At 35.9% G+C, this 17,568-nt stretch overlaps 1 protein-coding gene across 1 annotated transcript; it reads left to right on the top strand.

The window, feature by feature from the left end:
- Positions 1-117: 117 nt before the first annotated feature.
- Positions 118-16,242, top strand: LOC132552224 (1,4-alpha-glucan-branching enzyme-like). The gene is made up of 15 exons (XM_060216370.1): positions 118-237; positions 3,537-3,706; positions 4,051-4,166; positions 6,027-6,143; positions 6,440-6,584; positions 6,738-6,828; positions 8,325-8,534; positions 9,036-9,151; positions 9,481-9,611; positions 9,979-10,077; positions 10,499-10,781; positions 11,135-11,319; positions 11,507-11,640; positions 13,092-13,209; positions 14,408-16,242. Exons 1-15 carry the CDS (start codon positions 137-139, stop codon positions 14,453-14,455), a joined length of 2,064 nt encoding a protein of 687 aa, XP_060072353.1. The 5' UTR covers positions 118-136; the 3' UTR covers positions 14,456-16,242.
- The last annotated feature ends 1,326 nt before the right edge of the window (positions 16,243-17,568 follow it).

The following is a 17,568-nucleotide window of genomic DNA, read 5'->3' on the forward strand; positions in this document are numbered from 1 at the left end:
GTAGAAAATTCGGAACGCTTCTATATCGCGATCTTACAGTTCGGAACATATCGGATGCTTTGATAATAGTCGTATATTTTTTGACAGCTTCAGTTCAATCTGAGGTCAAGGTTAATGCACTTGCACTCGTGTTAGCATGGCCGGTGATGGACGTAATACTTGTGATGTTCCTGAGATCGAAAAACTGTTTGACATCGATCCAAACCTGAGAAATGTCGAACAAGAAATCAGGAGAAGGTATTATTATGACGATGATTTTGATAGCTTTCAAATAGCACGTGTTAAATGAGTGACAGCGGCATTCAGTAGCTAATTGCTTTGCACGTGTGCCGTAAGTGCATGAGGCATGTATGAGGTTATGTCGGTCTATCCACTTTGGCATGTATAAAAAAATTCAAGAAATGATAATACAACTGCACTGCATTGAAAATATATGTTGATATATATTCATTATTATTGTAACAAACTCCTGTTGTCTCTCACTCTGAGAATATGTTGTGTGTCGAGGAAAATTTCAAATTGACATTTCTGAATAATCAGCAATTAACCCTAGTGATTAATATTGTTGATTAAATCATCCTCTTTATATAGATACATGTTCTTATACATACATATTTCCATTGCATGTTTAGTCCAGTATCCTATCACATCACTTTGGAATGACATACAATTAACCTAAGTTGGAGTTATCTGATTTTGTTCCGGATTCACTTCTTTTGAAGCTTGAGCATGGAAGGTCATTGGTTTATGTTGAAGGCCAGGAGTTTACCTTTGAATAGGTAACTGGGGTGTGAACAGGGAGGCTGGGAAAAGCAGGACACAGCAATTGCTGACTGTCAATTATATACATGTAGATTTGATAATGGTTTTTAGCTGTTACATTATGATGTATTTTATAAAATTATTTTGACCTCTGGCCACAGTTTGTCTGTGTGACACAGTTTTTCCATGTGACACAGTTTGTCTGTGTGACACTGTTTGTCCATGTGACACAGTTTGTCCATGTGACACTGTTTGTCCATGTGACACTGTTTGTCTGTGTGACACAATTTGTCCATGTAACACTGTTCGTCTGTTTGTCCTTGTTACACTGTTTGTCCATGTTACACTGTTTGACTGTGTGACACTGTTTGTTCATGTGACACAGTGTGTCCATGTGACACCGTCTGTGTGACACAATTTGTCCTTGTAACCCTGTTCGTCCGTTTGTCCTTGTTACACTGTTTGTCCATGTTACACTGTTTGTCTATGTGACACTGTTTGTCCATGTAACACTGTTCGTCCGTTTGTCCTTGTTACACTGTTTGTCCATGTTACAATGTTTGACTGTGTGACACTGTTTGTCCATGTGATGCAATTTGTCCTGTGGACACTGTTTGTCCATGTGACACTGGTTGTCCGTTTGTCCATGTGACACTGTTTGTCCTTGTGACACAGTTTGTCAGTGTGACACTGTTTGTCCTTGTGACACAGTTTGTCAGTGTGACACTGTTTGTCCTTGTGACACAGTTTGTCAGTGTGACACTGTTTGTCCTTGTGACACAGTTTGTCAGTGTGACACTGTTTGTCCTTGTGACACAGTTTGTCAGTGAGACACTGTTTGTCCATGTGACACTGTCCTTGTGACACAGTTTGTCAGTGTGACACTGTTTGTCCTTGTGACACAGTTTGTCAGTGTGACACTGTCCTTGTGACACAGTTTGTCAGTGTGACACTGTTTGTCCTTGTGACACAGTTTGTCAGTGTGACACTGTTTGTCCTTGTGACACAGTTTGTCAGTGTGACACTGTTTGTCCTTGTGACACAGTTTGTCAGTGTGACACTGTTTGTCCTTGTGACACAGTTTGTCAGTGTGACACTGTTTGTCCTTGTGACACAGTTTGTCAGTGTGACACTGTCAGTGTGACACTGTCCTTGTGACATTGTTAGTCTGTGTGACAGGATTTGTCCATGTGACACTGTCCTTGTGACACAGTTTGTCAGTGTGACACAGTTTGTCAGTGTGACACTGTCCTTGTGACACAGTTTGTCAGTGTGACACTGTTTGTCCTTGTGACACAGTTTGTCCATGTGACACAGTTTGTCCATGTGACACTGTTTGTCCTTGTGACACAGTTTGTCAGTGTGACACTGTTTGTCCTTGTGACACAGTTTGTCAGTGTGACACTGTTTGTCCTTGTGACACAGTTTGTCAGTGTGACACTGTTTGTCCTTGTGACACAGTTTGTCAGTGTGACACTGTTTGTCCTTGTGACACAGTTTGTCAGTGTGACACTGTTTGTCCTTGTGACACAGTTTGTCAGTGTGACACTGTTTGTCCTTGTGACACAGTTTGTCAGTGTGACACTGTTTGTCCTTGTGACACAGTTTGTCAGTGTGACACTGTTTGTCCTTGTGACACAGTTTGTCAGTGTGACACTGTTTGTCCTTGTGACACAGTTTGTCAGTGTGACACTGTTTGTCCTTGTGACACAGTTTGTCAGTGTGACACTGTTTGTCCTTGTGACACAGTTTGTCAGTGTGACACTGTTTGTCCTTGTGACACAGTTTGTCAGTGTGACACTGTTTGTCCTTGTGACACAGTTTGTCAGTGTGACACTGTTTGTCCTTGTGACACAGTTTGTCAGTGTGACACAGTTTGTCAGTGTGACACTGTCCTTGTGACACAGTTTGTCAGTGTGACACTGTTTGTCCTTGTGACACAGTTTGTCAGTGTGACACTGTTTGTCCTTGTGACACAGTTTGTCAGTGTGACACTGTTTGTCCTTGTGACACAGTTTGTCAGTGTGACACTGTTTGCCCTTGTGACACAGTTTGTCAGTGTGACACTGTTTGTCCTTGTGACACAGTTTGTCAGTGTGACACTGCTAGGTTTTATTAAAGAGGCTTATAATTGCCTCTTTCTGCTTTGCAACATTGTTAAGTATAAAACAAGTATGAGAGTTTAGTTCTGGAAGTTTGGTTTGTAGCTATGTTGGATTGTGATGTAAGAGAGGGTTTTTATCCTCTATTGGTGAGAGTGATGGTGCCTGCTGCTCATATGAACAGTTACATAGGATTCTTAATACAGCAGTCAAAAACTAAGGATTGGTGTTGAATTTTATTTCTTGATGACTCATTCTAACATTATCTAAACACAGGTGTAGTGACAGGTGTCTGATGGTAACTTGGAAGATAAGGTGTAGTGACAGGTGTCTGATGGTAACTTGGAAGATAGGGTATAATGACAGTTGTCTGATGGTAACTTGGAAGATAGGGTGTAGTGACAGGTGTCTGATGGTGACTAGAAAGATACCTACCAAAGAACTTCTTAATATATGCTTAATAAGGAGATTTTATGTTACATCAGTGGTGTTTTTTTATGGTTATTAGGCATGCATAATTATAAAAGATATACTTCAGCATGATAGTATACAATAGTGTACAGTAATGAAAGCCTATACTATATATAGACTTCCTTTCCATGATGATGAAGTTTAATAGACACACATTTCAGCCCCAACTCGCTTTAAAATCATGTTATTATTATTTTTAAGGTATGGATGCTTCCAGAAAATTATCAATGATATCAGCCAGTCTGAAGGAAGCTTGGAGAAATTTTCTCTGGGTTATGAGATTTTCGGAATTCACAGAACGGCAGACAATGGGATTAACATGACAGAATGGGCACCAGGAGCAGAGGGCATCTACCTAAGAGGAGACTTCAGTCAGTAACTTAAACAATTATTAGTTTAAATTTTGTTTATAAAAGGCAGAGAAATAATTGTTACCTGTGATTTTAGGGTTTGTTGCTAAAAGTTGTAAGGTTCACTGGAAAAGTCTGTTTGATTACATTTATTTGTATAATATTTGAAATATTCAATTTTGATGTTGTGTCTGAATTTGTTTCCATGAAATGAAATGGGGCATTTGTGGCCCAAAATCTTAACCTAAAAACTACATAGTATCGAAAGTATTTTGTATTTCTTCAATTAAGGTTAAGCATATGGCAGCTATTAGACGAAACATATTCAAACTCAGATTTTTGTTGTAAGAATGAGTCTGTTTTAGATGACTGGAACCAGACGGAGTATCCATTTACCAAAGGAGAATTTGGAAAATGGCATTTAACACTGCCCCCTAAACCTGATGGCTCATGTCCAATACCCCACAACAGTAAAATCAAGGTAATTAAACTTTTGTAATATAGATAGACAAAATTCAAGACAAGAAGTTTGAAAGTCCAACATCATAAGGTGTAGACACTTCATTAAGATTTTATTTTCTGTGACCTGACAACCATCCATCATTTTTTTCTTTTTATGGAAACTGTGGATCAATCTTTCACAAATTTTGTTGTTTGTCCTTTGTCAAAATTATTAAAAGAAATAGTATATTTGTATGTTCAACAAAACATCATTTTTGATTTGGTTTCTTAAACGGTTTGCAGTGTTCAACAGTTAGAAGAATTTGTTGTTTTGACAAGTAAATATATAAAATATAAACTTTATTTATTCTAAAAATAATTGTGAAACAAGCTATTAGCTTATATTAAATCACTCATGTCAGCCCAGATGGAAGCATAAGGGGGTCTTACTATTGGAGAAAACCACAGTACCAGGGGAATACCTGTGTGATTTGGCAGGTGACCTTTTCAAATACATTTGGGGAATAAAACCTGAGATGGCTAGGTAAAAGGTGAATGTGTTACACACTGAATCACACGACCAACTAGCGGCCTGGTAAAATGTGGTCAACTGGACTAGTAATAGAAAATGTATGCATAGAGGACTCCTATGTAGTGTATCAGACTTTAATTCAGCCAAGTTCAGTTGTGAATATATTGTCCATACGCATTGGACATTTTGCGAAAGCTGTTACCAACAGTCAGTTTACTTAATGTTAGCACCTTCAGTCTATCATACCTATTTACATTAATTCCTAGCTAAACAGTAAACCAGTTATAAAGGATTTCCAGTGATAGAGCTAATGTAAAAACATGGCAGAGAGGGTTATATTTTGGGACAAATTAGGGGATATTTTAATTAAACAAAAAACACACATAACATATAGAAATACTTGCTAAATATCAATTTAATTACTGTTTTCTTTCAAATCGGATGTCTCATGACCACGGTCTTTGTTTTTCTTTAGTTGTTTGATAAAAAGAAATTTTATTTTTGGCTGAGCCATTGTCATTAGGGAAACTTGGACGTCCCCATTTCACTAAGAGATAACCTGTAACACTGAAATGCTGTTACAGTACCACAGTATGCAATCATAGTTAAAGAAACGCTTTTTCCATCTTAGTTTTTACAAACTTACAAGTTGACATTTTGTTGTTTTACACAACAATGTCACACAAAAGGAATGCATAATAACCAATTGATAGCTAGACAGTTGACATCAGAGGTACATGAAATTACATGAAAAGGTATACTTGTTATATGTATTAGTTGCCAGTGAAAGATAACTTATCTGTTGGCAAATTCTACTCATCAGGATGAGTGCTTTTGCCAGGTCTTGCTTTACTTTTCAAATTTCTCGGAAGTTATGGAGGACCTTTCCAAAAAAAAATTCTAGGTATGTCTTAGGTGCCTTATTAGAAATGAAGTTTCACACCTTTATATTTGATAATGATTGTAGGAACTAGATAACTAACACAGGGACCATCTTGGATTTAGATTTTTAAACTAAGGAAAGAATCATCACAAAACATTATAGACAAGTAAAGGATTCCCAATGGTTCCTGCTACTGTTTGAACTTCGTTAATTATCACAAACTACCAAAAATTACCATTTGGAATTTAGGAAAATTCTTTACATATCAGAAATCTAGATTAAAACCTTCATACTAAGAAGGTACCATTATAAATGTCAGGAAAGGAAAAATTCAGGAGAAAGAAAAGAAAGTATGACTTTTATTTAGAACAGAAATTAGATCTTAAGTGTTAGGTGTCCTAATTCCTTATAGGCTGGTTTCATTCTACTCTAACTTTCTGTTCTACTCTACACTATAAAACTGTTGTGTAAATTTTTGTTGACAGCTAGTGATTCGTACCAAGTCTGGAGAACTTGTGGACCGCCTTAGTCCATGGGCCAACTATGTTGTGAGACAGGAAAAGGTTCCTGTGTATGACCAAGCGTTTTGGGACCCTCCGCAAGTATGTATGGGTACAGTCTTACTGGACCAATATTCTTTTACCTCCTCCGTTCATAGAAATCTTCTGCTAGTGATACTTCACCAGTTAGTCCCTCGCTTTGTCTAGAAGTGTAGAATACTGAAATCAGGTCTTGTGACCTACCATACACAGATTTATAATCTCTTGTCCTTTGTTATTTCAAAATTTTTCCAAGATTTTCCATATACTTCTCACAATACACACCTGTACTTTTACAATAACAGACTAACACAAATTCTCTGCTAAAACAATACTCATTTTTATTGTTACAATTACAGCCTTACACTTTCAAGAATCCTCATCCCATGAGGCCTGACAGCTTACGGATATATGAATGCCATGTAGGGATATCTTCATGGGAAGGCAAGATATCAACATATAAAGAATTCTCTCGAGACGTTATACCACGTATTAAGAATTTAGGCAAGTACAGCTCTTCAGATGTTATAAATAGTTATGATACAAACCCAGACAGTGGTATGTCGGCACAAAAGTATTATATTTTTTATTATATTGTAAATGTTTCCATGTTCTATGATGCTGTGATACATATAAAAATGTTATCATTTTTTACAGGTTATAATGCTATCCAGCTGATGGCTGTGATGGAACATGCTTATTATGCTAGTTTTGGATATCAAGTCACAAGTTTTTTCGCTGCATCCAGGTATGATATCATTTCCTTCTTAGACTAGTTAGGTTTGTTTCTATGGTTTGTCACCCCTTTGGGACCTCTAAGTAGTTGTTGGTGGCTTTGTCACGAAACACCAATGGGAGGCCCACCATATTCCACCCAGAGCAATAGGGGTCAAATGTTTTGGCCAAGGACACAACCATGATAGTATAGATCTGTTTGATTCTTAGCCTCCTGAATAACAAACCGTCACATGTAGGGGGTACCAAACTACACACCTTGGAACTTCACCTGAGGTTGTTAATATTCAACGGAATGAGATATTGCATCATTGTAAGCATTGTGATTTTATTCAGCACTGGATCCTCATTGTAAATTTATTCAACACTAGTCCCTCATTGTGATTTTATTCAGCACTTGTCCCTCATTGTGATATTATTCAGCGTTGGTCCCTCATTGTGATTTTATTCAGCACTTGTCCCTCATTGTGATATTATTCAGCATTGGTCCCTCATTGTGATTTTATTTAGCACTTGTCCCTCATTGTGATATTATTCAGCACTGGTCCCTCATTGTGATTTTATTTAGCATTGATCCCTCATTGTGATATTATTCAGCATTGGTCCCTCATTGTGATTTTATTTAGCACTTGTCCCTCATTGTGATATTATTCAGCACTGGTCCCTCATTGTGATATTATTCAGCATAGGTCCCTCATTTTGATTTTATTCAGCATTGGTCCCTCATTGTAAATTTATTCAACACTAGTCTCTCATTGTGATATTATTCAGCACTGGTCCCTCATTGTGATATTATTCAGCACTGGTCCCTTGTGATTTTATTCAGCACTAGTCCCTTGTGATTTTATTTAATGGTTCTCCTAAAGTACATGTGGTATGAACTCTGTAAACCTCACATTGATTGTATCTTTCCAATGAGTGCACAGTCAGCAAATTACTGGACAAGTTGAGACTGAACTGATTAAAGAATTAAAAAGGACGATTCTGCTACATAGACAATAACATCAAAAGGATGGTTATGGTGTTGCTGAAAATTCGACATCATATTGATGAATCTGTGATGCCGTAATGTAGATTCAACATGCCTTAAATTTTCATGACCAAAGCTGCTGTGTTTGACTTAGAACCTTGTGTTCTAACAAAATTTTCCATTACCCCCTGTTTGATGTTTCTCCATGGGATGAGATTTATTGATTTAAGATAGGTTTATAACAGCTTTTGTACGTTTTATTAACATTTTGTTTGAAATTCTGTTAAAATTCAAGGATAACATATCAATGTCATGGATTTTTTTTCTCATACGTTTTATTGACAAAGACAAAGACATATAAAGCCATACAAACATGGATGTCCTGTCATCCCATACACATCATCACATATCACTATCATTGATAAATATCTTTTTATACAAAATGAACTTTCTGTATCAGTATAGTCTAAACTGTAAAAAGGTAGACCTCTTGAAACTTACCATCTTTAATAATTTCTCTTATACTTGGTTCTCTCTAGTCGGTTTGGTACACCTGATGAACTGAAGGAGTTGATTGACACAGCTCATGGAGCTGGATTGGTGGTACTGTTAGATGTTGTACACAGTCATGCCTCCAAGAATGTCGTAGATGGTCTGAACCAGTTTGATGGCACGACCTCCTGCTACTTTCATGATGGACCAAGAGGAACACATGAGCTGTGGGACTCTCGTCTGTTTAATTACACTGGGTAAAGTACTGTTCCTACTACAGTATGTATCCTGCAATAAGCCCAGCCTCACAAAAAGCTACTCCACTGCCATGTAACAAGCCTGTTTTTGTCTTTTAGTGACAGGTCATGTGTCAGCCCTGGGCTGATAGTCAGATAACCACATTAAGCTTAATATCTTGGTAAAAGTGATGTCAACAATTTCATTTTAAATGCATTTTCTGTTGCGAAAATTTTAATATGCCAAAAAATGTTTTGAGAACACGCAAAGGACACGTTTATTTTTTGTTTTATGTGTGAATTTATTATGAGCCAATTTCAGCATTTGATAAATATAAATGGTTCAGTCTATGTAGCATTGAAAGAAAATGGAAATTTAGGGGGTCAGTTCCATTTTTGTGTGAACAGTGACCTTTTAACCCCCGATATGCAATAGTTTATTCTGTGGCTTTAATAAGGTGTTTTAGCAAGCATGCCGACATATCATCCTGATTCCTCAATGGCTTATGGTTTGATTTACAGGTGGGAGGTGTTGAGGTTCTTGTTGTCCAATCTTCGCTGGTGGATACAGGAATATCAGTTTGATGGATATCGCTTTGATGGCGTCACATCAATGTTGTATCACTCCCATGGAATGGGTAAAAATTTCCAGCTTATTTACATAGAGTAACATCCTAACTTATCACACCTAACACAGGTTTTCTTTCTTTTTTTTTGTAAGTTTTGACTTAAAGTCTTGTGATTGTTCTGTCTAGATAAAATGAAGTGTAGTTCAAAAAGTGTGAAAAACTTTTAATTTACCAGTTTTGTTGGTTTACTGTGGAATATCTACCTGTGAATCGGTGTAAAAGTATTTTCTAAAGAAAATTTAGCTACTGCTATTAAATCTGTTTACATTTGTGTTTTAAACTTGTTGAATTAAAGATCAAAATCTGTAAATAACAGCATTGAAATATTTTTTCTTTAGGCCATGGATTTAGTGGAGATTATAACGAATATTTTGGGCTAAACACTGACACAGATTCACTGGTGTATTTGATGCTTGGCAACCACATGTTACATTCTCTGTACCCTGACTTCATTATTACTGTCGCGGAGGTAAGTTGAAAAATTAAAAAAAAAAAAAAAAAAAAAAAATTGGTATTTCTGAGGCATCACATATGAATGAATGTTAAATTTGGTAGGTTGTTCTTTCTTCCTTAAAATGATTTCTTTCTACCAAAAGGTTTTGGTATGTTTGGTAGCTCAACTGATCTTCTTAAATCCCAAATGCCCAGGGTCATGATATTTGGTCAGTATGTAGCATTCTGGCATAGATTGCATAGATTGGTTTCAAGTTTATGCAAATGAATGTCCTTGACCTATTTTTAAGGTTACTGGGGTCAAGTGCATTTAAATATTTTAAAGACTCCTTGTTTGCTGTTGGAGGTCATACTTCGAAGTAATTGTTTCTCTCATGTTAAAGGATGTGTCTGGAATGCCGGGACTCTGTCGACCAGTGCAGGAAGGTGGGGGAGGTTTTGACTACAGGCTAGCTATGGCTGTACCTGATTTATGGATCAAGGTAAAATGTTGGGATTTGAAATTAAAATAGGTAACCAGTAGGTTTTTCTGTCAGATGCTTGATTTTGATTTTATGATTAACCCCCAACTTTCATTGTCAGTTCTGACAGTCTTGACACACATCATCATGGTCAACGTGTGGAAAGTTGCTTACCTGGAAATCAGTTTTTATGAATATGCCTTGTGAAAACAAGCCTATTTTCTGATCAGCAGCACATGGTTTGACCAAGGGTCTATACTGGGTGGCTAAATTTACTCTTAGGGAAAATTTGAAGAAAAAAAAAATAAAAGAAAAATCATTAGTTATCGTTTCACTTTAAATACTTTGTCCTTATATTTGATGATGCTTGATTAATACTGTTAAAGAAACAAGATACAAACAAATGTATACTAAAGACTTGTACTCTCTATCCTTATTGTAGTTTTTGAAGCACAAAAGTGACGATGAGTGGGACATTGGCCAAATGTGTCATAACCTTACAAATCGTCGCTACGGGGAGAAGTGTATTGCATATGCTGAGAGTCATGACCAGGCATTAGTCGGTGATAAGACTGTTGCATTCTGGCTGATGGACAAGGAAATGTATACCAATATGTCTAACCTGTCACCACCAAGTCTCGTGATTGACAGGGGAATTGCACTTCATAAAATGATTCGTCTTCTGACATGTGGCCTGGGAGGAGAGAGCTATCTTAACTTTATAGGTGAGAGTTCGCAGAGGGTGATGTCAAATTTCATAAACATAAATGGGTATTTATTGTAGGTGAGGAACAAATAATAGGGAGCTTCATTCTTTAAGGGAATAGTTTGTGGAGCAGGACTCCAGAACTACATACCAAGAGTTCGGTGAATTATTATAGCAGGGACGATGTTGAAAGAGGAAGTAACGTAGACTTTCAGTGTGATCTTTTTGACCTTCATAGCCATATTTAAAAAAGGAAAGAAAATTGATATTGAACATTGACATATCAAGGATAATGAAAATCATCTGCATTACATAAGACTCCGAACCATACAATGTAAGACATGTGACAGATACAAAAGCTTTTTCAATCAGGTAATGAGTTTGGACACCCAGAATGGTTGGACTTCCCTCGAGTGGGTAACAATGAGAGTTTTCACTATTGTCGGCGACAGTGGCAGCTGGTGGATGACAAGAACCTCAAATACCAGTACCTCAACAACTTTGATCGTGCCATGATGCAAGTAGAGGAGACCTATAAGTGGCTGAGTAACTCACAGGTATCTATATAAATGTGGTTGAGTAACACAAAGGTATCTTTTGTATTCATTAATTAATGTAGTAATATGAACATAATTCTGACTTGTTGAAATATCTATATATAGGGTGTCATTACTTGTTAGATATTTCATTGTTAATGGCTAGAAAAACATGTGTTGTATTGTCTCACTTTTCATTCTTCCACAGAACTATGTAAGCAGAAAACATGAGGGAGATAAAGTGATCGTGTTTGACAGAGCAGATCGTCTTGTGTTTGTGTTTAACTTCCATCCCACCAAAAGTTACACAGATTATAAAATTGGTGTGCAGAACCATGGAAAGTATCCTTTTTTTCAAAAGTGGGCATGCAACTGAAGATTATAAGAATCAAATATCACATTTTGATGGTAAAATTGAAGGTGGATGCCTAACTTAGAAAACTTTTCCCAAAGGTTAATCTAGTTTAGTTTATTGTTACTTTACATTCTATTGATAAGCAGGGTCATTTAAGGGTGTGTAAGGTTTGGATGGTGGAGGAAAGCCAGATTTCCGAGAGAAAAACCACTGTCCTGCGGCCAATACCTGGTGATTGCCCCACATAAGCCTCAAACCCATGACCAAGAGGTGAAGGGTCAAAAAGGTTAAGACTTTGCTTTGTATATCGTTCAACAGTGATTGATTATTTTTTAAACTAAATGTAATTGTGCCATCTTTCATAACAGTGTTAAGCATACATATGATCTCTATGAGACAGGCAAGTATTATACTATAGAATTATCAAAACTTACAGGCTAGGTGTCCCTGGTTTGAAGTTAATTCACTTAGAGGGGACAATATGGTGGACACATAGGAGTATTGGATCATTAATATTTATTTTTTTTAGTGATCAATTTTTAAAAAAGTGTCAACAAGTTGTAACCAGCGTTGTAAAGACTTCAGAAATCTTTTAAAATAATCTATAGTTAGCAACATCAGAAGATATGATTATAATACGTTTGAACATTGTACTAAATAAAGTTAGTGACATCAAAAGCCATTTGCTCAATATGATAGTAGTACATCATTGTACTAAGTTTCTGCTCTAGCGAAATTGACAGCTTTGTAAAGTTTGGGTTTGACGACATTTCATACAAATAGCATGGATGTATCTTCAGATACTGTTGCTTAAAGTACTCAAAGAAATTAGTAACATCAAGATATATATTATTGATATGATCATAAAACATCTGTGTACATAGTTTCCCATGTTGATGTTGATTGTGTACATCATGATCCTTAAAGATCGAAATTGATGACATTATCGCACTGTTATAATGTGACTTTATTACAAATTATGATATGTTTAGAATAAAAAACATAGCAGACTGACTTTTCAGAAGTAAGAGATGAATCTTTCCCTTTAATAGTAATGCACCTGTTAAAATGTCTTACTCTGTATCTCAGGGAGATACAGGAGAACTTCACATGGGATTTGATATTTGCAAATCAGTATGAAACACTGAAATATGTACGGCACAGAAATCATCTATACCTCTATATTTAGTAGATTGATAACGTATAAATAAATCAATAACAATATTTAGAGGTCAGAATGTCTACAATCACACGCAGCATTGAAAATTACATCAAAAACATTCTCTAGGTAAAAGAGGAGATATTAAATTATTTTTAAATCTTTTTGCACATTCATGGAAATTGAGTATCAAAGTAATACATTTGAAAACTTAAGGATCAGGAATCTCCTTACATTTTGTTTGACTGTAGATAGTTAGCTCTCCTTGACTACCCCAAGATACAAACTTGTGCTTGACTCGGATGCTGAGGAGTTTGGAGGACACAAGCGTTTAGACCACAGTGTTGAGTATAGGACCTCACAAGAACCCTGGGATGACAGACAATGTTCTATGATGGTGAGTTGATCAGGAGGCTTCACCTGTTAAAATGATCATCACATAGTATTACTTAAAAAACATCAGTCTGTTGACTTTCCTTGTACAATGTATAGCCAGTGGAGCATGGAATATGATTGAAAATTAAAAAAAAGTATCAGTAGTATATTCATTCAGCAGAAAGTCTGTGACAACAAGTCTGCTCATCAGTATTTATTGCTGTTCAGTGCTCCTTCATTGTCCAATAATTAACTCGCACCCTTACTTTGAGTCATACCCTGACTTTGAGTCATACCCTGACATTGCGTCATACCCTGACTTTGAGTCATACCCTGACTTCAAGTCATACCCTGACTGTCATACCCTGACTTTGAGTCATACCCTGACGTTGAGTCATACCCTGACTTTGAGTCATACCCTGACTTCGAGTCATACCCTGACTTTGTGTCATACCCTGACTTTGAGTCATACCCTGACTTCGAGTCATACCCTGACTTGGAGCTGACTTGGAGTCATACTCTGACTTGGAGCTGACTTGGAGTCATACCCTGACTTGGAGACATACCCTGACTTTGAGTCATACCCTGACTTCAAGTCATACCCTGACTGTCATACCCTGACTTTGAGTCATACCCCGAGTTCGAGTCATACCCTGACTTTGAGTCATACCCTGACTTTGAGTCATACCCTGACTTTGAGTCATACCCTGACTTCGAGTCATACTCTGACGTTGAGTCATACCCTGACTTTTGAGTCATACCCTGACTTCGAGTCTAATGGTTATGTGTTGGCCTATAGGCTTATTACAGAATAAATTCTGTAAATGTAAACATATTGTGAAATGTACATGTAGAATATAGATATTTGTTAAATTGAAAACTTCTGGTTTGTTTAGTGAAATTATGAATCGTTGATTTTGGTGGGTATTTTATTTTCGTTTGTTTCATGGGTACTTGTAATCTACAAATTCATATGTCTATGAACAGTTAAAATTAGTACAAGCACATTTATTGGGGTTTATTTTCCATGAAATCAAATGTCCGTGAAAAAGTTATCTTTTAAAAACCATGAAAATTGATTACAAAGAAAATATCTTAATTTACAGTAACATGCTTTCAAGAAGTTGGTTCCATATAGCCAAAGATATGCTAGATACATTTACATACATTCAATGGATGGTTTTATTGGAAAATAAGATCTGACTGATTGTTTCTCACAGGTGTATTCTCCTAACAGGACAGCCATTGTACTGGCTAAGGTGGATTGACGCTGGCCCTGTCACTGTTTTAACTGATCATCAATTCATCTCCAACAGAAACAATCTGATTCAGATATCTGTCCACAACAGATTTGGGTATCAGCTTACATACTAAGTATTCACCAATTCCTGCTATGTCATGTGTGTCAGCTTCTATTTATGGTAACCCAAATATCTGCAAAGAAAAAAAGAAATTGAAAAAATGTTTAGCTTGGTTATAGTTGTATTATGTGTAATCAATGGTTAGAAAATGAGAATAACTGGATTTTGTGGCCATGTGTGGTGAGTGGAAAGAAAAGATATTATGACAACATTTATTCAGGTACCAATTAGCTCAGGTGAGATGAATAGAGGTCAGTGATCAGATGACCTATTAGCTCAGGTGAGGTGAATGGAGGTATATGATCAGATGACATATTGGCTCGAGTGAGGTAAGTAAGAGTCAATGATCTGATGATTATGGGAGATAATAGTGATCAGATGAATGAGAGAGATTATAACAATCACATGATTTTCACAGATGATAATGTGGGGATGATAGTAAGGAAAGGTCACGATCAGATGATGGTAGGAACTGATCAGATGATTGTTAGAGATGATGGTATAAAGTATCACATCTGTATGTCTTGCACAAGCAACATCCAGCTGTTTAAATCATTGGTAATGAAGAAGCTGATTTTGTGATCACAACTTTTGTGATAATGAAGATGAAACTGCAATACTGGTGTAAAGATGCTTTTCTTGTAAAAGATGGCATCTGTAGACTTACATTGATTATTCCTAGATAACAACAACAATGAGGTGAGAAACTGGGAAAGGTTCCTAATTCTCAGTTTCAAATAGTGTTGTCGACCTACAGAAATGTATGATTTTGTAAAATGTGTAAGAGGTGCTTTGAATGTAGTTTTACTTACTGATGAAAATAACATTCAGTATTGTAATATATTTTGTAATCACATGAATCTCTGTATCTAAATATAATGTTGATGTTTACATATATTCTATGGTTTTCAAGTTAGTTGTTAAGACATACATTTTATTAAATGTAGATTTTATTATTGTCACTAAAATAATCACTAATTATATATAACCTGTACATTTGAAAAAAAAGGAGTCAGTTGACAAACATTACGGAGTGTTGGGTATTATATTCTCAGAGGTGTTATTTTTTAATTTTCTAATTTTGGGGGCGTGCCTATCGTCTTGGATATTTCTAAGTTCAATGATACCAGATAATTCTATCAGGTAATTAATTTGAATCAGTATTATGGTGTCACAAGATAAAAAATACATTGATTGTGTCTCTTAATATATGCTGACGAGAATGAGGCCTAACTGCCATTCTAGAAAACACAATTTAGAAAACAGTTGGAAACTGATAGAGTAAATTAATATCATGAAAATAACAAAGGGCAGTAATTCTTAAAAATACTGTCAAATTAACAAACTGCCATTCAGAAAAACAAAATCACAGGTCATGATGATTAAGGCTATCAAGTTTGAAAGCACTGTGTTGAAAACTGTGGGAAGGATCTCCCGTTAAACAAAGTTAACAATGGACAGGCAGACAACGCCATACCATAATATATCCCCTCACAGAAAGCCAATCAAGCCACAAAATTATTTCCTGTGTAAGCCATTGGTCTTCCCTGTCCATAGGCATGTTTACCTGCCAGTATTGATTATGACAATGATAAGTCAGCACAACAGGTCATTATACATATGTATTTTGGCTGGAGTAAGTGAGAGGGCGGATGATATCTTTTACTGGAATAAACTTTCGTGGTGCTTGTAAGTGACATGTGTTTGTTTTTTTATCTAAAAAGTTGACCACAATAACTATATCACTTCCAAGACTTTTTTTAAAAGTTCAATCAAATTTTCTCCAAGTATAAGAAATTTTTTCCTCCATGATTACATATATTCTCGTTTACTGAACACTTAATGCATGAATCTAAAGTTACTATTTTTGAAGAATATTCAGGATACTTCTGATGTCTTAGTTATGATATCAGTAAACAATATACCATAGATGAAAGCTATTCCTTTATGTCAATTTGGTACAAACTTGTCAATAAACACTTTTCTTGAGCTTGGAATATTGAACTTTCACAATTACCTCTATAGAAATTCCAAAATTAATTGTTAAGTATGAAGAGCAGCAAGAATACAGAGCAGAATTTGTTGAAAATTTTTGGTGCTTTTTGCACCGAAAATATTCCACTAAAATATGATTGTGCTTAAAGCAGTGTCTATTTAATGTATATAACAATTAATGTGGATGTGTCAATTTATCATTGTATTTATTTTCCAAGAAAGTAATATTGCACTAAAATTTGACTTAGACAAATTAAGTATATTTACAGTACAGATTTTAAGCACCAGCATCCATGGCAGTTGTTGTTTATATAATGTTAAAAGCTTGAATTCTTCACAATTTAATATTACAAATAATTAGTTTTGGAAAATGAATTTTGTTTGAAACTTCAAAATAAAATTGTATTGTGTTAATCAAAGATGGCTGCCTCTCGTACATCTTGTTCTTCCACTATAATTATATACATATGTAGACATTAACAAATGAATGCTGATAGGAATCTTCATAAGAAATTTTTAAGAAAAGTTGGGCCATCACTTCTTCAGAGCTAACAATAACAGTAAATCTCAGAGGGATCTTTGTGCCCACCATTGTTTGATCTTTATAAGCTCTTTGAGAGTTAGATTTTTTCCCTTCTTTTCTTTTCTCTTCTCTGTTTTTGCTCTTAATGGTAAGACTTTCAAACAGTCCTTTGCAGTAGTAGCGATGATAATCCTTATCTGCAAAATCAAAATTGGCCTTCTGGAAGTCATTCAGTTTCTTCGATCAGTCCCAAAATCAAATGAGCACAAGGAGAACCAAAGGGAACATACGTATGAAATTTGAGAGATACCCATTCAATACTTCTAAAGAAATAGCAATAACAATCTTTACTAGGCAAACTCCAAGATGGCTGCCTTTGGCCATTTTATTCTTTTGATCAGACCTTAAATCAAATGGGCACAATTTGGGACCAAGGGGAAACTACATATGAAATTTGAGAAAAACCCATCTCCTACTTTTCAAGAAATTGCGATAACAATCT

Source organism: Ylistrum balloti, unplaced genomic scaffold (assembly GCF_031769215.1).
Source record: "Ylistrum balloti isolate Yb309-2 unplaced genomic scaffold, AGI_CSIRO_Ybal_v1 Utg370242, whole genome shotgun sequence".
NCBI classification, from domain to species: Eukaryota; Metazoa; Mollusca; class Bivalvia; order Pectinida; family Pectinidae; genus Ylistrum; species Ylistrum balloti.

What these genes read in the sequence shown, in the direction of transcription:
- LOC132552224 (XM_060216370.1), top strand. Translation starts at nt 137, where the DNA reads ATGGCCGGTGATGGACGTAATACTTGTGATGTTCCTGAGATCGAAAAA. An exon ending in GAACAAGAAATCAGGAGAAG is followed by an intron (nt 238 to 3,536) that starts GTATTATTATGA and finishes ATTATTTTTAAG; the next exon opens with GTATGGATGCTTCCAGAAAA. An exon ending in CTACCTAAGAGGAGACTTCA is followed by an intron (nt 3,707 to 4,050) that starts GTCAGTAACTTA and finishes AGTCTGTTTTAG; the next exon opens with ATGACTGGAACCAGACGGAG.